Consider the following 23,312-nt stretch of genomic DNA (forward strand, 5'->3'; position numbering starts at 1 on the left):
ATGTCTCGCAATCCGGAAATGGTGGATTCCTTAGGCTATTTGAAGCAACTTCCTCCTTAGCGAAAATGCAAACCGCTGCTTCGTTTACGAGTTATTAATGAAAAACTCCGACCAATAAGAAGCGAGCTCTGCTGACGCGAGGCGGCCGAGTCAACGAGCGCGCGAAGCCCAGCTCCGCTGATTGGCTCGGCCGTCTCGCGCCAGTGGATCTCGCCTCTCATTGGTCACCGATTTTCGTCAATAACTCGTAAACGAAGCCGCGGTTTGCATTTTCGCCAAGGAGAAAGTTGCTTCGAATGATCTCGGGAACCCTCCTTTTCCGGATTACGAGAAAATTTTCAGACACCCTGTACATTCGCTTGGTTGAGAAACAGCGCAACTTCTGTGCCCGCCGCGGCGCCGCGTTCCGATTATTTTTCCGCATACGGTGTCTCGTGCAAACACCCCTCCACCTCCCCCTCCATCCCCCCTCGTGTACGTCTGTCGCCTCATCCCCGCATTAAATTCTCCCTCGTTCCTCCCCCGCTTCTCGATCGAATGCCGACAAGAGTGCTGACCGGTGCACGGCGCATTTCAAGCGTTCCGTGCTTCGGTTCCGTGCCGCGGCCGAGTGTGGGTGCACACGCTTCAATCGTACACCCGCGAACGAGAATAGTTGCTACACGAGCGACGACATGCTCGCACGTGAAACGGTCTGCAAAGGCTGCCGACCTATCTCCGTCCGTTCTGGCTTTGAAGAAGCTTACACCGGAGAGTGGCGTGTCACCGTGATATTGCGGCGCGCGATATAATTAGACGCGTCCGATCAACCTCCGTATCATGCCGCTTCTTCGACTCATTACGGGCTTAGACACGTGGCGTTTCCTCTCCTCCCCCTCCTCCGGATGTTCTCTAGCACCGCTCGCCTTTTCCTTTCTCTCCGAGCATTTCTTCTCTTCTTCGACTGATGCGCTAAATTACCGAGCACGATGGGGTTCGGGGGTTAATTGACCGCGGCTTGAATGAAACTGTTGAAATTTTTGTATTTGGTTCGTGTGTAATGGTGATCTTTGGACTTTTTAATTCGATGTTTCGAAAAGTTATAAATTTTATGGAATTTTTGCGTTGTTTCGGATGATCTGAGTTTTGGTCTCTCTCTCTCTCTCTGGCTTTCGCGCTCTCTCTCTCTCTCTCTCTTTCTCTCTTGCGCTCTCTCTCTCTAGCGCTCTATCTCTCTCTTACTCGCCCTCTCTCTCTCTCTCTCTCTCTCTCTCTCTAGCGCTCTATCTCTCTCGCGCTCTATCTCTCTCGTGCTCTCTTACTTGCGCTATATCTCTCTCGCGCTCTCTTACTCGCGCGCTTTATCTCTCTCGCGCTCTCTTACTCGCGCTTTATCTCTCCCACGCTATCTCTTTCGCGCTCTCTTATTCGCACTCTATCTCTCTCGCTCTCTCTTACTCGCGCTATCTCTTTCGCACTCTCTCTTTCGTGCTATTCTCTCTCGCGCTCTCACTCTCTCTCTCTCTCTCTCTCTCTCTCTCTCTGTCTTTTCCTATAATATTATAATTATTTATGTTATACAATCGTATCTACTAAGCATCAATTTACTATATTCCGATATTTTCCTGCATAAACAGGAAAATTTAACCTTCCCAAAAAACAGGAAGAAGTTCTCGTTGGACAGTAACAGTTATTCCACGTTGAAAAGATTGAAGCGCTTTCAAACTACTAATCCGTTCGGTATTAAAAGTAATCGAGTCTAACAAAAAGTTGATTTAAACGTAAACATCCTAGAATATCGGATCGAGATCGGAGATTTGAAAACCCGTTTCCGAGTCAATTAGCAGCAGCAGTTCATAATGTTCGTGCTACACGGAGTCAGCGTGGAACGTGAAATGCATTTTAATTTATTCTCAACGATCGTAGGACTAGTATTCATGAAAATACTTTGGATGATTTGCTGAATGTACTTTTTCCGAACTCACAGCACTATGATAAATCATCTCGTCTTGGATCACGCGGACTTTTCTGTCTGGCTTTCTCGTGAACCGGATTTTCGTGCACCAATAACAACAGCATCTATTTGCGAAACAACAAACGATGATGAAACTGGGGCGACACATTGTACATTCGTCGAAACGTGATTCGATTCGCTAAGTAAAATGTTCGTTCGAAGAACGGAAAGTCTCGGTCTACTGTGCTAAAAAAGTATGAATATAAAATCAGAGCCGCCGATAATAAATCATGCTTCAGCGCGCTCAGGCATAGATTTCCCGCTTCTGTAACAGGAATTTCAACGATATAACCGATACTAAGCCGAACACGCTGCCCAGTTTTAGCACAGTTTGATAGCACAATGCTTCTTCTTATGCAGTCAAACTGCTACTAGAAAATATGAGAATATTTCGTTGACACTGAACCTACTTGTGGCGGTCGGAACGACCCGGTTCCATATTTGTTATTTTTTAAATCGTTCAAATTGTATTGACTTTCTCGCTGGAATCGGTCGAATAAATTTCTTAACTCGCGAACATAAGTTACAAGAAAAATGGCACGGAGTTTAGATAAAAACAATCGTATTGTTCTTATAATTGATAAATTCTTTCGATAAATCTGATCCATAAATCTATATTATTATTATTATTATTATTATTATTATTATTATTATATTATGTTATGTTATATTATATTATATTATATTATAGTATATTATATTATATTATATTATATTATATTATATTATATTATATTATATTATATTATATTATATTATATTATATTATAGTATATTATAGTATATTATAGTATATTATAGTATATTATATTATATTATAGTATATTATAGTATATTATATTATAGTATATTATAGTATATTATATTATAGCATATTATATTATATTATAGTATATTATATTATAGCATATTATATTATATTATAGTGTATTATTATTATTATTATATTATTATATCGAATTATATTCGTCGTTCACAGCTAAGAGGTCAAAGGTCACAATATTAAGTATTTCGGGAAGAGTACGTTAAGAGAAAGCAGCGGATTTCCTTGGGAATAAGCGGCCGCGAACGAGTCGCCGGGCGATTTAAACCGAATTGAAATCGTTCTGGTCGCATCCCGCGAGACGACACGACACGGTGCCGCCGCGCCGGCTGATCCGCGTATCAGTCGTTTTTTACCCGGGAGAGACCGCCTCGTGTCGCAATCTTCCACGGTGGTCCAGATCTCGCGGCTGGATTCTTCGAGGTCGCGCGAAACCGCGCGCGCTCTCCGTTCACCAAAATATATGGCAACGTTACGAGACATTTCGCGGCGGGACAACCTGCACCTCGCCATCGATAACAACGTCGGCACGCCGGCCGCTGTAGATTAAATCGACGCGCGGAACGAAACAAATCGATTTCGATCCCGTCGATACCGTCACCCCGAGAACTTCATCTTTATCGCCCCGTTTTAATGGACGCCGATGAATCACGCCGGGCGAACTTCTCGATTCGCGAGTTTCTCGCATCGTCGGCCGACATCCGTTTGCGAAATCCCGGGCAGTCGGTGTCGTTCAAACAAAAATATACAGGATGTCTAAAAAATGTCTCGTAATCCGGAAATGGAGGGTTCCCGAGATCATTCGAAGCAACTTTCTCCTTAGCGAAAATGCAAACCGCGGCTTCGTTTACGAGTTATCAACGAAAATCAGTGACCAATGAGAGGCGAGATCTGCTAGCGCGAGGCGGCCGAGCCAACGGCGCCAGCGGTCGAGCGGTCGAAGTCCAGCTCCGCTCATTGGCTCGGCCGCATCGCGTCAGCAGAGCTCGCTTCTTATTGGTTGGCGTTTTTCATTAATAACTCGTAAACGAAGCCGCGGTTTGCATTTTTGCTAAGGAGAAAGTTACTTCAAATAACCTAAGGAATCCACCATTTCCAGATTGCGAGACATTTTTGGAACATCTTGTATACAGCGGTTCCGAATCGCGTACAACGTTTTCAGATTACCAGATACAGTAATGTCTCCCTTACTGACGCTCGGATTGTCCACTAAAATGGATAATTCGGGAAGAGAAGATACGATTATTCGAGCCTTGCGGCTCATTTTTATAATTGTGGACAATTTATAACTATAAAAATAAATCGCAAGGCTCGAATAATCGTATCTCCTCTTCCGAAATTGTCCATTTTTGTGGTCAATTGGGTGTCAATTAGAGAGACATTAGTGAGTGGTGAGAACGTTAGTAGCATTAGTAGTAGCAAGGGAAACGAAAGGCCCTTGGGCACGCGGGTTACAAGCTTTACGAAAGGCTAACATATATGCGCACGCTGTAAGATAGTCATTTCTGTCTGATTTGTGCTCTGATTGCGCACAAAAATGGATTTATATAAGTATAAAAACGCGAGCCGCAAGGTTATTTTATTTATATTATAATATTTTGTTTTTCTATTTATATTATACAATCTTAGTTATATTATTTGTATTATATATAAATAGATACTTATTTTTATATTTATATTTATAATTTTATTATTATTTTATTATTATTAATTTTACGTTTATATTATTTATGCATGTATATATATATATAATTAATAATAATAATAATAATAATATATATAAATATTTATATTATATATATATATATATATATATATATATATAATAATAATAATAATAATATGTATAATATAAATATTTATATATATTATTATTATTATTATATATATTATTATTATTATTATATATATTATTATATATATTATTATTATATATATATATATTATCTATAATATGATATATATATAATATATAAAAAATAAATAATAATAATAATATAATATAATAATCTATAAAATATATCTACAATATATTATCTACCTATAATATTATAATTATTTCTATTATACAATCGTATCTCCTCTTCCCAAATTGTCCATTTTTGCGCGCAATCTGGGCGTCAATTAGAGAGACATTACTGTATTTATTACTCTACCGCGATTTTGAAACCTGGTGCGGTCAACCTCCTTTCCGCCGCGCGCCGGCGACGCTGCAATCCTATATTCTTCGGTAGGAAACGATGCAATTTACTTTACAAAACCTCCTTCGACGCTCGATACACACGTATACCGGAGCGGTTCTCGTTCGGTTTTACGCGGCGGCGGCGGCGGCGGCGGCTCGCGTTGGCGCCGTATTAGGCAAGTACTAGTTCGGAAAGGCGGTCACACGCTGCGCGGGGATTGAGATAAACATCGTTCTTTCTACGGAAAGAAGTCGCCGCGGAAAATCAATCTTCCGACTCAATCTTCCGAACAAAAAGTTCGCCGCTACTGCCAAAAACGTTGACACACTTGAATGTGGCCGAGTTAAGTTGTGTCGAGCGACGACGGCAGAATGACGCCATAAAAAGTCTACGTCACTTTTGCGCGATCTATGTTGATGCATCGGTAGCCGACTTTATTATTTACCGGTAGCCGCTTTATTTCTCTCCGTTTGCTGCTCGTTTCCTGCACGGGAAACGAACATTGCCGAACAGCAAGGTACAGGGTGGACCGCGCAACTCATATACAACATCTTATAACTTTCAAGATACGCGTCGCACGAAGAAGTTTCGTATACGAAAGATGCATGGTTTGAAAGGGAGCATTATGTAGCGCATTTATTTTTTTTATAGGTGAAGACGTTTCGGAGATTCGAAGGTCAACTTCGTTTTTTTAAGTAGGTTACTGTACTTTTTGCATCAGAATATGGAAGAATATCGAATTCTGCGTGAAAAAGTATCGACCTTTATTAGCTCTAAATCTAATAGTTAACGAGTAATTTAATTTTGTTTATATCGCTTTAATCTCGAACTTGATATTACGCGAAGAAAATTTTCAAGAAATGAAGTGAAATTACTCGTTAGCTATTAGGTTTAGGTCTTGTAAAGGTCAATACTTTTTCACGTAGAATTCGATAGTCTTTCATATTTTGAAGTGAAAGATATAGTAATCTATATAAAAAAACAAAGTCGACCATCGAATCTCCGAAACGCCTCCATCTGTAAAAAAAATAGATGTACTACATAATGTGTCTCTTCGAACCATGCATCTTTTGTATACAACATTTTTTCGTGCGACCAATATTTTGGAAGTAACAAAAGGTGCACAAGTTGCGTGGACCACCCTGTATAATATTCAAGATATATATTCAACTTGTTAATTATAATAGCTTAAATAGAATTTGTATCAGGTGGATCGTCTTCTTGACTCCTACGATTCATACGTAATCTTTTTCGCATAATTTCCAAAGGGATTCTTCGTCCCGTAAATAAATAATAATAATGGTTGTATCCGCGGACTCGAGTATTTAATAATTGATTAAAAACTTCTGCAAAAATCTTTATCGTAGATCCGCGGACACGGTGGAACCTCGATTGCTCGTGCTAAGTAGAGCAACATGACTGTTCGGATAATAGAACAGTTACTTGGTTACAGTGCTAGATTTCACTTTATTGTTCCGTAACAGTAAATCGTTTGCCATTAGAGTTGTCTTCGAGACGGATTTGGACTCGGATTTGGAATTCGAACATCGAAGGACCGGGGAACAATGCAGAATGCAACAATGCCTAAATCGGTGTAACTACGCTCAAAGAATAGACAAAAATATAGTAAATCCAGTCTATATACCTTGTTGCGCACGCATAAGGTCCAAAAAGTTTTAATTAAAAAGTTAGCTGCGTTTGACGAGTATACTCGTCGCGGAGAAGTGGCAGTACTTTGCGTCACGAGTATACTCGTCGCGCGTAAAAAGCAGCGACTATTTAACGCAATAAGTGCCGAATATCAACTCGAAAAATTTGCACAATATCATAAATAATAATAAAAAATAATAATAAATAAATAATAATAATAAATAATAATTAATAAATAATAATAATAATAAAACAAGTATAATTATATGAATAGTTCTTTAGTAGAATAATTATTTATAGTAATATTAGTGTTCGACGTGCAAAGTGCCATTACTATTATTATTATTGTTGTTATTATTACTATTATTATTATTGTTATTATTACTATTACTATTATTATTATTATTATTACTATTATTATTATTGTTGTTATTATTACTATTACCATTATTATTATTATTATTACTATTATTATTATTGTTGTTATTATTACTATTATTATTATTATTATTATTTCGTAAGTATTCGATTTTTCCTGCGTTTTTCGTTTATCGCGTATATAGTGTACGTTAATATTAAGCGAATAAGTAAACATTAGCAACAAAACAGTCAATCTCATAAAATAAAACCGTCTTCTCGATCCAAATATTTTAACGGCGACGCTTGTTTCGCGTCCGACGAGTATACTCGTCTTCGCCCGATTCTCGTCGGAGTTCTTCCCATCGACCGAGCTATTTGCGGCACGTTCGGCGACCAAAACTATTCGAAACGGATCGATTTCTCGCGATCCCGATGAAACACCGCGGAGTTCGCATGGAAATCGCCGGTGTCGTAAAAACGTTGACGGGACACGAAAAACGGCCGGAGAAATCGGAAGCGGCGACGACGATTCCGAGCGAAGAAGTAGGTGAAGCGCGATCGAACAAACGAGCGATTCGTAACTGGTCGAACCCAACCCCCGCGTTATCTCGAGCGGAACCGGAGAGGGGAAAAAAAAGGAAACTTTTCAGGTTCTTCCAATCCATTTCTCGGCGCGATGCTTCTAGGAACGTGCCACGGTTATTCGCGAGAGATCCAGTCTAATCGGGGAAAACTTTCACCGGCTTTGAAATTCGCGAACGTATCGTGAATCCGGAATATCGGGCATCGACGTTCGCGAAGGCAATCTGCTTTATGAAATTGAGGAGAAGGCAGAGATTAGTCCCATCGATCGGTTCGAGCTTTTGTTCGACCAGCCTGTGCCACCTGGAGAAAACGTACGCGACGGAAGTATAATAGTGAATCCTCCCTAACTGACGCTCGGATTGTGCACGAAAAATGGACGATTTGGGAAGAAGAGATACGATTGTGTAATATTATATACAGGGTGTCCCACAATTATTTTAACAGCCGAAAATGAGGGGTAGCTGAGGTCATTTGAAGTAACTTTTTCCTTTGCGAAAATGCAATCCGCGGCTTCGTTTGCAAGTTATTAACGAAAAACACTGGCCAATGAGACGAATTGGCGCGAACCATATGGTTATCGATCGGCCGAGCGGCACGTGCGTTTACCGCTGAGTTTGACAGTTGAAGGAGGGTCTGTGTGCGGCGTCCGAATCAATGAACAAGTCATGGAGCATGAACTTTTGATATTTTTTTTACCATGTGACAGTGATAATTTCAAGAAAAACGCTATTCATCCTTATTTCAGAATGTCTGAAGAATGTTTACTAAATTTTCGGTCCCGAAATAATATGTAGTTTAACCGTGACAACCGTTTTAATTTTCTCACGTGTACCGTATGAAATTTGTATGCGATATGTACAGTGAAGATTAACAATAAGCAACCCAGTCGAAGTACATAAATGATATTTGAATTTAAATAATTCCGTGTCCGAACAGAATTCAACGAACGATGCGCAAAGCTAATTTAATAAATAATAATCGCGTTAAAGGACATAAGGGATATGTTTGTTAGAGAAATATGAAGAATATTATCAATAAGAAACTCACCCATTTAGTTGTAAAATCCACTTCATGTATCCGACGGCAACGAACAGAAGGATGTCTCCGGACAGGCAATTTCAACGTTTACTTTCACTGCATTATCACTAAACACTGATCACTTATCAATAATATTTATGGACGAACTTCCCTTTGTTAATATGTACAGCTCTGAAAAGAGCAAATATTTTTATGCGACGCGTTCGAAGTTCTCACTGTTAACGACACGTATGTACCACGTTGTCGAGACGAACTGCAGAAGACTGGCACGATGGCCGACATTGTTTCGTTTTCCTACGAGCGAATTTCAACTGTTTCCCATCGAACGCGAACATTGTCAGCCATCGTGCTAGTCTTCCGCAGTTCATCCCGTCAACGCGGTATGTTTTCTTAACGATATGAACTTCGAACGCGTCGCATAAAACAATCGGCTCTTTTCAGGGCCATACATATTAACCCAGGAAAGTTGGTCCATAAATATTATTGATAAGTGATCAGTGTTTAGTGATAATGCAGTGAAAGTAAACGTTGAAATTGCTTGCCCGGAGATATCCTTCTGTTCGTCGCTCTCGGATAGAGATCAGCTGTGCAGTTCATCATACATTGTACGAGGTCCATGCACTATCCTCCTGCACACATTTCCGTGCATGAAGTGGATTTACAACTAAATGGATGAGTTTCTTATTGATAATATTCTTCATATTTCTCTAACAAACATATCCCTTATGTCCTTTAACGCGATTATTATTTATTAAATTAGCTTTGCGCATCGTTCGTTGAATTCTGTTCGGACACGGAATTATTTAAATTCAAATATCATTTATGTACTTCGACTGGGTTGCTTATTGTTAATCTTCACTGTACATATCGCATACAAATTTCATACGGTACACGTGAGAAAATTAAAACGGTTGTCACGGTTAAACTACATATTATTTCGGGACCGAAAATTTAGTAAACATTCTTCAGACATTCTGAAATAAGGATGAATAGCGTTTTTCTTGAAATTATCACTGTCACGTGGTAAAAAAAAATATCAAAAGTTCATGCTCCGTGACTTGTTCATTGATTCGCACGCCGCACACAGTCCCTCCTTCAACTGTCAAACTCAGCGGTAAACGCACGTGCCGCTCGGCCGATCGATAACCATATGGTTCGCGCCAATTCGTCTCATTGGCCAGTGTTTTTCGTTAATAACTCGCAAACGAAGCCGCGGATTGCATTTTCGCAAAGGAAAAAGTTACTTCAAATGACCTCAGCTACCCCTCATTTTCGGCTGTTAAAATAATTGTGGGACACCCTGTATAATATTATGTAACATTATAATATTATAATGTTATAGATACTGTAGATGTTAGAGGTACGATTGTATAATATAAATATCGACAATATTATAATTATTATCTATAATATCTACAGGGTCTATAATAATATTATCTATTTATAATATTACAATTACTTATGTTATACAATTGCATCTATCATATATATATAGTGTCTATAATATTATAATTATTTGTATTATATAATCGTAAGACGTAATAGCGTCTGTAATATTATAATTACTTCTCATCGACATTACTTCTCATATAATCGTATCTATGATATAATATTATAATTATTTATATTGTACAATCGTACCTATAATATTATAATTATTTATATTATAAAATCGTATCTATAATATCTGTAATGTCTATAATATATTATCTAATTATAATATTATAAATAAATAATATATTATAGATACGATTCTATAATATAAAGAATTAGAATATTACAGATACTATAGATATCATAGATACGATCATATAACATAAATAATTATAATATAATAACATAAATAAAAAAATAAAATACAACAATATAAATAAAATAACCTTGCGACTCGCTTTTACAGTTACCGATTATCCACAACTATGAAAACGAGCCGCATGGTGCGAACAATCGCATCTCCTCTTCCCAAATTGTTCATTTTTATGGGCAATCTGTGTGCGAATTAGGGTGAAATTACTGTATCTGCATCAATCGATCGTAAAAATTACCGAGAAAGTATTTACCCTCAAACCAAGGTTGTTCGTCAGTGTCACGAAGAAACTTCCGCAACTGATTTTACCCTCGTTCCACCCCCGTTTCAAAATGCGACGCGCAACGTCGCCGGTCACGATTTCCTCCTCGAAATTATTGGATTGGCAACTAAGTAATTGCCGATTTCAGTTATAGATGTCTCTCACTCGCATTTTTATCATATCCGTAAATGTTATATTATAAAATTATTATTATTATTATTATTATGTTATTTTTTATTGTCCGTGAATGTTGGCAACTGGACAAATTGAATGCAGCGGTCAAGGAAAAGCGACCAGAATTGGTCGATCGTAAAGGTGTCATTTTCCAGCAGGACAATGCTAGGCCGCACACGTCTTTGTCCACTCGGCAAAAATTGATGGATATTGCTTGGGAATCGATGTTACACCCACCATATAGCCCTGATCTCGCGCCATCGGATCACCACTTATTTCGATCCCTGGACAGCTCCCTTCGTGGTAAAACTTTTAATGACGATGACGCTGTAAAATCTCACTTAACTCAGTTTTCGGCCGAAAAGGATCAGACTTTCTACGAGCGTGGAATTTTCAAGTTGTCGGAGAGATGGCAAAAGGTCGTCGAACAAAATGGAAAATACATTACAGATTATACTTCGTTCCAAGTAAAAAGAAATTTTTATTTCATTGAACAAATCGGCAATTACTTACTTGCCAACCCAATATCTTCGAAATTCGTACAAGAAATCTTAAGAGCTCCGAACGAGCTCGCATCGAGCACAGAGATTCGGCAAAATTCGCTCGATCCGATTACAATGATTTTCTTTGTTCGCGATCTGCTTCGGCCGCGCCAAACGTTCGCGCGTTCGTCGGAAGCGGAGCCGAGTCTCGAGTCTTTCGACCGTTTAATAAAACGAAAGTACAGCGTTTCGAAAAAATGTGAGCTGAGAATTATGCGGTCGAGTTCGCGGAAATAACGAAGTTACAGATCATTTAGTAGCTTAGATGCTTGTAACGTGTTTTCCTCGGAGAGAAAATTATCCGGAAATAGAAAATTGATGCTCGGCCGTACGTAATAAATCGAGGACACCCTCGCCTCGTTCGTTTAAAAATGAAGCTGAGGGAGATCGATGGATCGGATAAACGATTGGTCGAAAAGTTGCGATTGTACATTAAGAAATCGCAAACACAGTTTAGTTTAGTCAGACATAAATATCTTTACAGCATATCGACGGATATTGTATTTACTATATCGTTACTTTATTCGGAGCTCTGTCGCATTCCAAAGATCTAATTAATATTCTGAACAACTTTCTTCTGTCTGCTGTGCTCCGGATCGGTTGAAATGACAGATCGCGCTCACCGCATCTCATATTAACCCTTTGCACTCGAAGCTGTTTTAACTTCAAGACTAAGATATTAATATAAACAAATTTATTAAATATATATAGCTAATTATATACTTAATAGCTAATTATAATATAATATAATAGCTATTATAATATAATTTAATAGCTACTATAAGCAAAATGTACATAGTATCTCCGAAAAATTCGATTACTCGAAGCAAAAAAGAGAGACAATCGGATTACGTAACGCGCGGCTGGAATTAGCGAATGAAATCGGAGCGCCGCGTCTGAAATTCCGTTCGCGAGCCGGCCACGATCCCGATGTTACCGTGCGATTCCTTCGCGCGTGCTCGCGCGACAGGCAGCCGAAAACGCGACGAAACGAAAGGCCAAATGTTACGAATGTCCTTTCCCACGTGGTGCCAGATGCGAGCCTTTTGTGCTCGCACGAGACCCCGCGCGAACGCAGCCCTGGCCACATCCCGTGCGTGCTGCGATCATCGTCCGATTAATCTTTTAGGTACGAGCGAATTCTGCGCGAGACTATTTCCCTGGACGGCAGATTCTCATATGTACTGTTCAGAGTCTAATACTGTATATTCCAACTATACAGGGTGTCCCAAAAATGTCTCGCAATCCGGAAATGGCGGGTTCCTGAGGTCATTTGAAGCAACTTCTTCCTTTACAAAAATGTTCTGCGAGGCACCGTTAACGAGTTATTAACGAAAAACAGTGACCAATGAGAGGCGAGCTCAGCTGGCGCTAGGCGGCCGAGCCAACAGCGCCAGCGGTCGGGCGGTCGAATCCCAGCTCAGCTGGCGCGAGGCGGCCGAGCCAACGGCGCCAGCGGTCGAGCGGTCTCGCCTCTCAGCTGAGCTCGCCTCTCATTGGTCACTGTTTTTCGTTAATAACTCGTTAACGGTGCTTCGGAGAAAATTTTTGTAAAGGAAAAAGTTGCTCTAAATGACCCGAGGACACTGTTGTGAATCGATGTGAAGACAAAAGAAATGTGAAACAATGCATAGGAAGATGATTATTTAATTCAAACGGAGAGCTAGTGAGCTACTAGAGTGAGCCACTATAGTGGCGCGTCGTGCCGATTATATCTATAGTGTCTGTAATATTATAATTACTTCTCATCGACATTGCTTCTCATATAATAGTATCTATGATATAATATTATAATTATTTATATTGTACAATCGTACCTATAATATATCAACAGTATCTATAATATTATAATTATTTATATTATACAATATATTTATAATATCTATAGTGTCTATAATATTATAATTATTTATATTATACACAACAACTTATCACAACTCGCGAGTTACCGACTTACTCACACGCTCGAAAAAGAAGAAAGAAAGAAAGAAAGAGGAACGGGATCCGGAAGCTTCGGGCGCGAAACGAACTCTTCTCCGAATTATCGTTGCGTCACCGGCGCAACTTTCGTTCGCGCGAAAATCGATGGCCGGACCGTGGCGGGCATGAATATTCAGATCCGCGCTTTCCACCCGCGGAAGAAGTTGTATTAGGGGATTGCGTAAAAATCGCGGGAGAAATTCGCCGCGCGTCCAGGTGCGGAGCTTCGGCGATGGATCGGCGAGATAGGCGGACAGGCGTTGCGTTCGCATCGGCGGCGTTATGCGATGCACACGGGCCGAACTTCCGTGGCTTCCCTTCATCGATCAGAGGAATCATTGATTATCGGCTAATGGCTATCGGATATTCCGACCGGAAAGCTGAATCACTGGCCCTGAATGCGGGCCTCGCTCATCGGTCAAAAGTATGTATGCATTCCGTGGAACAGCTCCGTATTGCTCGGATCGATCCGAAGGGTATTAATTAACCCATTGACTGCGACGCAAATTTAGCGCGTCTTGCCCTGGGTGCCACGGTTTTATTTCGAAGAAAACATGAAGTAAGTTTTACAAAATATATTAGGTCTACCGGAAAATTCTGTCCGTCTTTGAATTGAATATAACACAATTTTCATACATTTAATAATATTTATTGCATAAATGGTATCGGTAATTTTAACGATGCTGTTTTATAAAAAATCAAACCACTCGACGATAGAGCTTAATAAACTCCACGGAATTGTCCCGTGTAATTTCTCTGTAGATATAATAATAGACCAACCTAAGCAAACCTAAACCAATCTAAGCCAACATAACCTAACATAATCCCCAACCTAAGCCAACCTAAGTCAACATAACCTTAACATAATAGCCTCCTAAGCCAACCTAAGCCAATCTACGCAAACCTAAGCCAACCTAAGTCTACCTACGCCAACCTAAGTCTACCTACGCCAAACTAAGTCAACATAACCTTAACATAATCCCCTCCTAGGCCAATCAAAGCCAACCTAAGCCAACCTAAGCCAATCTAAGCCAATCTAAGCCAACATAATTTAACCTAACCCAACATAACCCAACCAACCTTTTCATTCAACAAAAAAACAAAATCATTGCAACTTTTTAAACATAACTATATATTATTTATATACAAATCGATTCACCTTTCTATTCCCTATAAAAAAATTTATTAACGTACTCAAGTCGAAAATTAATTACTATAGAAATCATGACCTTTGTCCCAAACGCCCACAAGATCGCACGACCGTGCGACGACGCGAGAAGAGGCCCGGGTCCTCGCCTCGGTTATTTAGGTGGATGTCGGGGTGCTAAAGCGTGTACTCACTCAACGTTTTATTGATCCAATCGGCGAGGTCCTCCTGCAGCGGCAGCAACTGTCTGCTCTGGGCCGAGTGGAGACGCTCGTGATAAAACTCGGCGAACTCTTCCTCTTCCGGCGAGGGCCTCGGCACGTCCGCGCGATTGAACACAGTCGTCGAGGTTGGCCCCCAGCTGCTGCGGTACCGAGTATGCTGGGAAGCCGGGAATCGGTTGGCGTACGACATCCTGGAGGCAAGAAGGGCTCGAGAGCGTCCCGCACCGGTGGCCTGCACCGGTCTCCCCCCGTTCGTCTTCGCCCGTTCGGCGCGTTCGGTCCCTCTTCAGCCACCAGTGTCCTCCCTATTTAGATGCACCACCGGATTCCTCGGCTTTCGGACTACTGTGGAGTACCAGCGACGCAGTGCGGTGCAGCGCGTCTGGCGATTACGTGAGCCTAGAGACCAGAACAGACAGAACCATCGTGTTATCTTTCGTCGAAACGCAGTCATCGAATGTGCAGACACCCTCTCCTGCCGTACTTTGACGAGTCGAGCGACGCCGATTTCTCGTAATACACTGTTTACTCTTTGGGGCAGGGTGGGATTAGAAATGTCTCGTATCTTTTTGATGCGTGCTGGATAATGCATGCTGGGACAATTTTGTAGAAATACCTCGAAATATTGCAATAGCTGTATGCGCACACGTGAACCCATGTGGCACGGTGAGGGGCTGTTTGAGTCGAATTGAATCGAATTACGGCAATGACTCCCTAATTGACGCTCAGATTGTGCACCAAAATGGAGAATTTGGGAAGAGGAGATAAGATTATAAAAACGAGCTGCAAGGCTCGAATAATCGTATCTCCTCTTCTCAAATTGTTCATTTTTATTAATTTGAGTCGAATTGAAACGAATTACGGTAATGTCTCTCTAATTGACGCTCAGATTGTCCACAAAATGGAGAATTTGGGAACAGGAGATATGATTATTCGATCCTTGCGATTCGTTTTTATAGTCACGAATTGTCAACGACTATAAAAACGAGCTGCAAGGCTCGAATAGTCGTATTTTCTCTTTCCGAATTGTTCATTTTTATTAATTTGAGTCGAATTGAAACGAATTACGGTAATGTCTCTCTAATTGACGCTCAGATTGTGCACCAAAATGGAGAATTTGGGAAGAGGAGATAAGATTGTTCGAGCTTTGCGGTTCGTTTTTATAGGCACGAATTGTCAACGACTATAAAAACGAGCTGCGAGGCTCGAATAATCGTATCTCCTCTTCTCAAATTGTTCATTTTTATTAATTTGAGTCGAATTGAAACGAATTACGGTAATGTCTCTCTAATTGACGCTCAGATTGTCCACAACATGGAGAATTTGGGAACAGGAGATATGATTATTCGATCCTTGCGATTCGTTTTTATAGTCACGAATTGTCAACGACTATAAAAACGAGCTGCAAGGCTCGAATAATTGTATCTCCTCTTCCCAAATTGTCCACTTTTGTGGACAATCTAAGCGTCAATTAGGGAGACATTACTGTAACTAGTAATAATTGCTAATTTGGTAGTTGACAAATTCGTGAATAAATTGTGCAGTAAATTTAGAAGATTATAGTTATCTCGTTTCGACAGATTATGATGCAGAAATATTATCTTTCAATAATTTCTTAGGTTCATCTATTATAGTGCATCCATTTTTGTGCACAATTTGCGTGTCAGTTATGGAGACGTATGGTGAGAAATATGTATTATTACTTTTTTATGTTTTCATATATCATGTGCTTCCTTTGTTAACATTAGATTTACGGAGCACAAAAAAACAGCTGTTTTCTACTAGTTTATAAAAGTAACAATAAGAGATTCATTCTGATTTTGAACAAGCGTTATCGTAACATTTGCCATAAATAACAAATATAAATTGTATAAATAACTCATAAACGTATCTTTACACGATTTGAATCATCGTAAATTTAAAAAAATCAGTGACCTGTTATTTTGACGGGTTCCATAAATCTAATGTAAATAAAAATATAACAATTTTGTTTAATTTAAAGCGCAATAAAATTTCTGTGCAACATTGGTCTATTTTATTTGTTGATATCCTATGCTCCAAAGAGTTAAGCGCGAATGTTATTCCATAAACGCACAAAAGCGAAAATTGCATTTAAGAACCCACGTCAAAGCTAACGCTGAGAAAGTCTCTGCGTTCTCGTGCAGATCAAGACAAGAACAAGCGAATTAAAACTGCCGACGCGACGATTAAAGATAATAAGCACCAACGAATGTCCGGCGATCGATTCATATACTGCGCTTGGAATTCGTGCGGTTTCCGCCGCGATTCAATTAAAGTTACGCAAACGGTGTAAACGCGCGTAATAGCTGAAGAACGAACGGGGGCCGCCCTCGACGCAGGAGCAAGACCAAAGATCGCTCTTTACCATCCGTCAGAAGTACCATTTACTTTTATATTATTTTTCCGCTTTCAAGTAGACCCTCGCGAACGCGCGATCTGATAGCCGAGCGAGTCGAAAGAGAATGATCTCTCTCTCTCTCTCTCTCTCTCTCTCGCGTTCTCTTACTCGCGCTCTATCTCTTTCGCGCTCTCTCTCTCTCGCGCTCTCTTTCTCTCTCTCTCGCGCACGCGCTCTATCTCTCTCGCGCTCTCTCTCGCGCGCTCTTCTCTCTCGCTCTTCTCTCTCGCGCTCTCTCTCTCTCTCTCGTGCTCTCTCTCTCGCTCCATCTCTCTCGCGCTCTTCTCTCTCGCGCTCTCGCTCTCTCTTTCTCGAAAGAGAATGATTATCCGCGGGATCAAGCGATACGATGATGCCGGAAGACGTAAGACATCTTGGCCGTTCCATTCGCAGCCATAAACGGGACGCGAGACCGAGTGGTTGAAGACCTCAAGACCGTGCTTTTAATGCGTCGTCTGACTGGCATCAAGGGAACGGCGCGCGTTTCAAGTGCGTTTTAGGAATGAATGGGTTTTATGTTGCGGGAGTATGTTTATAGGAGGTCGCCCGGTGTTTGATAATAGCCTTGAAGAGACGATGAGACTGCAGCCTCTCGGACTTCTTCGCGCTCGGATTGATCGGACTGATCCAGGTACCGTTCGATGATCTTGCGCGATCTGTCTTGTCCCCCGCGGTGCGCTATTCTCTTCTTCTCTTCCTCGTGTCTCTACAGGGTGTTCCATAATTATGTTAACACCGGGAAAGGTGTGATTCTTGAGGTGATTTCAAGTAACTTTTTCCTTGGCGAAAATGCGATCCGCGGCTTCGTTTACGAGTTATTGACGAAAAAGAGTGACCAATGAGAGGCGAGATCAGCTGGCGCGTGGCGGCTGAGCCAATCAGCGGAACTCGGCTTCGACCGCTCGTTGACTCGGTCTCCACGCGGCAGCCGAGCTTGCCTCTCATTGGTCACTGCTTTTTGCTTAATAACTCGTAAACGGAGCCGCGTATTGCATTTTCGCTAAGGAAAAAGTTGCTTGAAATTGCCTCAGGAATCTCTCTTTTCCGGGTGTTAACGTAATTATGAAACATATTTTATTGGATTGTTCGAATATTATAAATTAGATCAGCGCACGTCGTCGGTTCATTTTTAATGGGACGCGAATTTTAGGTGAAAGAAATTTAATCGTGGAAACGCTCGGAAAAAGCCAACCAACTGATTAAGTAATCCAGCCGTTCGCAGAAAAGCCGTCGGTGCATTCGCGCGGGTCCGGGATACGTGAAATTCGCGGCGTTCCCCGTTTATTAAAATGCCCCGAGGCACGCCGACCGAGGCTGTTCTCCGAGAAGGCATGCATTTTCATAAGTCCGCGAACGCCTCTGTGCTTAAGCGGCGCGGCAAACTCGTTATTAGCATTCATCGATCTCGCCGCGAAAGCCTCGCGGTTTTTTGCGGGGCACGGGTCGCGTGGGACTGGACGATCGAACGGAGGAGGAAGCATTGGAAAAGGCGGGAAAACGTTCGCGAGATTTTCATGAATCCTCCGTATTCGAGGTGGATCGGAGAGGACGCCGCGGCTGGCTCTCCGGTGACGCAAAACCGTCGGTCGTGTCTCTGATGCAAGAATGCGCTGCAGATCGATGAAATGAAATCCCAGTAATCGTCTCGTGTGACTTCGCCGGGCAAACCTACGAGTGTCCTTCGACATCGATCCATTATCGTGTCGTCACTGGCTCTGGCCCACGTAACGCAATCCGCGGGTAAACAGGTGACACGGCTGGAAAACGCGGCTGTCCGTGCGACGGATGCACAGCGGTCGATTCTTTCTATTGGGTTGGCAACTAAGTAATTGCCGATTTGTACAATTAAATAAAAAATTTTTTTTACTTGGAACGAAGTTTAATCTGTAATGTATTTTCCATTTTGTTCGATGACCTCTTGCCATCTCTCTGACAACTTGAAAATTCCACGCTCGTAGAAAGTCTGATTCTTTTCGGCCGAAAACCGAGTTAAGTGAGATTTTACAGCGTCATCGTCATTAAAAGTTTTACCACGAAGGGAGTTGTCCAGGGATCGAAATAAGTGGTGATCCGATGGCGCGAGATCAGGGCTATATGGCGGGTGTAACATCGATTCCCAACCAATATCCATCAATTTTTGGCGAGTGGACAAAGACGTGTGCGGCCTAGCATTGTTCTGCTGGAAAATGACACCTTTACAACTGACCAATTCTGGTCGCTTTTCCTTGACCGCTGCATTCAATTTGTCCAGTTGCTAACATTCACGGATAATAAAAAATAACATAATAATAATAATAATAATTTTATAATATAACATTTACGGATATCATAAAAATGGGAGTGAGATACATCTATAACTGAAATCGGCAATTACTTAGTTGCCAACCCAATAGTAATAATTGCTAATTTGACAAGTTGACAATTGCTTAGTTGACAAATTCGTGAATAAATTGTGCAGTAGATTCAAAAGATTATGGTTATCTCGTTTCGACAGATTTTGATGCAGAAATATTATCTTTCAATAATTTCTTAGGTTCATCTATTGCAGTGAATTCTCTCCAATTGTCGCTCAATATGTACAGTAATGTCTCCCCAACTGACGTTCAAATTGTGCAGAAAAATGGTCAATTTGGGGAGAGGAGATACGATTATTCGAGTCTTGCTATAGATCATACGATACTAAGTGATTTTACTGTTCTGCGTTTGACTTAGTTGCCAACCCAATATTAGGTTGGAGAATAAGCTCGTAGCGTTTTTATATTTTCTTTTTATTTTACAACGATTCTTTGCCGTTCGACAAAGCGTATAATATTCATTCGATAGAGCTCTTTCTGCTCTACAAAACTGTGCTAATCGTCTTTTTGAGTAATTCAATTTTTCATTACTTTCGAGGCTTAGAAATGGAATATCCAGGAGGTGAAAAGCAACATTTTCGACACCTTCTCTCCTTCGCTTTCCATCGAAAAAGCTGCCAAAACAGCCCGGGACATTTGCAACGTATACGGAGAAGGTGTCATAGGCGAGTCTACAGCACGAAAATGGTTTGCCAAGTTCCAAAATAGCGATTTTGACGTCGACGACACGTCCCGCAGCGGAAGACTTACCGAATTCGACGAAGAGCGTCTCGAAGCACTTTTGAAGGAGGATGGTCGCCGAACGAGTCGTGAATTGACCGAGAAAATGAACCGCGATCACAAAACGATTCTCAATCATCTTAATTCAATGAGATTTGCCGAAAAATTGGGAGCCTGGGTGCCTCGCGAGCTTGACGAAAACAACAAAGAAAATCGCCTTCAAATAGAAACGCTACGAACTTATTCCCCCAATCCGATATAAATCGCGCAAATAAAAATCACCAGCGATGCGAAAGCTTGCTTATTCGCAGCCAACGAAACGATACGTCTTCGTAAATGCGCGTGCCACATTTCTGGCAATCGACGACACAACGTCCATCATTGATTTCTACTCTCTTTTTATTGCCAAACCCGCGAGACTCGCGATTCGAGAGTCCGCTGTTACGCGAACCGTAAACGTTGCTCGCGGCTTCCGGACGATAGAACCAAGAAATTCGCAAGAATTCCTCTGCTATTCTTAGACTATAAACCAGAAGAAAGAATTCGTTCGAACAGGTTGCAAAGAAGTTACGCACCGATACTCAAATTGCAAGCTTATATCACGAATTTTCTCCGTTACGTAAGCCAAATTCTTCTATTATCGTAATACTTTGAAAGCGTATTTCCAGTTTTTAACGCTGAACCGGCCACGGTCGAATGAACTTCTCGTTTTTAAATTATGGTAACAATTAAGGTATTTTCGAGGAAAATCATTGCACGAAATTGTACATTCTTGGGACAACTATTACGACGAAAACTGTACAAAATGTAATTAAATTGGATCTTTTCGCTCTTATCAGGCCAATGCACGTTAATCAATTTTATCGTTCGGTAAGTTTAGCGTTAACATAATTTCACTCACTAATTTTTGTAACTAATGTAATGTACCAATGTACTAATTGCGGTAGTGGTAGCCCTGTGTAATGTACTAATTGTTTAATTCACGATTATTCATATCGCAAAGATACATCTATGAGCTATTTATTCAATTTATATGTTACCTAGGGCAAATGTTACAATAAAACTTGTTACAAAATCAGAATAAATGCCTTATTGTTACTTTTGTAAACTAACATGCTGTTTTTTGTGCTCCGTAAATCTAGTGTTAAACAATTAATAGCATACCCATTTTAACAGAAGAGAAACGCGAAAATTAAAATAATTCGCAATTATTTCAATTTGTTCAATTATCGTTAAAAAATAAACGTATAAAACGTACCAATCGTACGTATTAAACAATAATAAGTCGAACTGCCGCTGCTACGACCAGTTTCCGAGAAAATCGATCACCGTGCGACTTTTTTCCCGCGTCCTCTGCGCGAACCGTCCGATGACGAAAGGACGCGGGACGTCGCCGATTTTTCACGGACGATCGAATAATAGATTCCAACCGCGAGGTATCGAGCGTCGTAACCCGATATTTCGCTTATTCGTCGCGCAAGATGGAATCGTACGGCCGCGGCGGCGCGTTTCCTCGTGGCTTAAAGGCCGCCGCGTGGGCGAGGGATATCACCTCGATGAAGCTCTTCATAAATCAGCCGGCCCCGGTGATCGATTATTCAACGACGGCCCGCCAATTAACGCCGATTTCGCGTTATCGTGACAAATGGAGCAAAGAGGAACGGTGTGTCGGGGGCTCTCAAGGTAAAATACCGTCTGCACGGCGAACAAGCGAGATAACGAGTACGCGTCAGCCGATGTTTGCTTTGACACGGGTACCTCTTAATTACAAGGTCCCGCGGGTGTACCGGACCACGTGGTTCTGCGGGCACCTTGCGCAGGGCGCCCCGTCGAACCAGGTTGCAGATCGTTCTTTGAACTATAAATGAGCCGTTCATTTTGAAAGTGGCATAAGTCGCTTTGTTTTTGTTGGGATGATGGAATGAAAAATGAATATGATTCTAATTCTTTTCTTAACCCGAGAAAGATAACCTACGTCGCAGAGGCGCCTGCGAAGACTGTTGATTTTTGTTAATTTTTCATAGAGGTCTAGTGATTTAAGTTTAAAATTACTTAAAATATAAAAAAATATAATATAAATGCATTTTATTTTGACAATAATGCCAAACCTTTAAAATGACTAGATTAACTTAAATAAATATCCATTGTTAGTATAAAATTGACGCCTTAGAAAAGCATGCGCCTCTGAAGCGTATGGTTATCTTTTCGGTACGTTGTCATATGGTTATCTCTTTCTAGGGTTAAAAAGACTTTATTTTATTCCTTTATTGAGAGAAGGTATATGGGCGAAAACGATCGAGCGACCAAACTCTACTGAGAGTCCGGTAAGGAAAAACGCTTCTTTTATACCCTTCTTGGGTTCGTCTTATCCACCAATCAGAGACGTTTATTTGTCGCGTTTCACATTGTATACGTGACGCTGGGATCCCCAAACAGTCAGGGCACGATGTGTATCTAATGGTACCGGTGATGATGTATCGCGGTATCTATTATATACAGTTTACATCACCGTCGTTGCCCGCTGACGGAACCGACGAAAATGTAAACCGATATCTTAGTATCTTAGTACTAAGTAAACTATAGATTAATTTTTATTCGAGGCTAAAATTTCCTTTTTTTCAACATTTTTTAAGACGATATACTTAAGGGTTTGCGTTTTAACACGTTTCAAAATATGGATGCAATATATTATATATAATATTATTGCATTACATAATATATTGTTTAATATAAAATTATATATAATATTATTGCATTATATAATATATTGATCAATATAATATTATATATAATATATTGTTCGATATAATATTATATATAATATTATTGCATTACATAATATATTGTTTAATATAATATTATATATAATATATTGATCAATATAATATTATATATAATATATTGTTCGATATAATATTATATATAATATTATTGCATTACATAATATATTGTTTAATATAATATTATATATAATATTATTGCATTATATAATATATTGATCAATATAATATTATATATAATATTATTGCATTACATAATATATTGTTTAAT

The 23,312-nt window shown here is 40.3% G+C and overlaps 1 protein-coding gene across 4 annotated transcripts in view; it reads right to left on the bottom strand.

The window, feature by feature from the left end:
- The window catches only part of LOC117218994 (growth arrest-specific protein 2), a 78,480-nt gene that overhangs the window by 28,816 nt on the left and 26,352 nt on the right, over positions 1-23,312 (bottom strand). For all 4 annotated transcript variants that reach the window (XM_033467806.2, XM_033467807.2, XM_033467804.2 and 1 more), the window contains exon 2: positions 14,739-15,167. In XM_033467806.2, coding sequence (XP_033323697.1) covers positions 14,739-14,958 — 220 coding nt within the window. In that variant the 5' untranslated portion in view covers positions 14,959-15,167. The remainder of the gene's footprint in view (positions 1-14,738; positions 15,168-23,312) is intronic.

Source organism: Megalopta genalis, chromosome 4, assembly GCF_051020955.1.
Source record: "Megalopta genalis isolate 19385.01 chromosome 4, iyMegGena1_principal, whole genome shotgun sequence".
Lineage (NCBI taxonomy): Eukaryota > Metazoa > Arthropoda > Insecta > Hymenoptera > Halictidae > Megalopta > Megalopta genalis.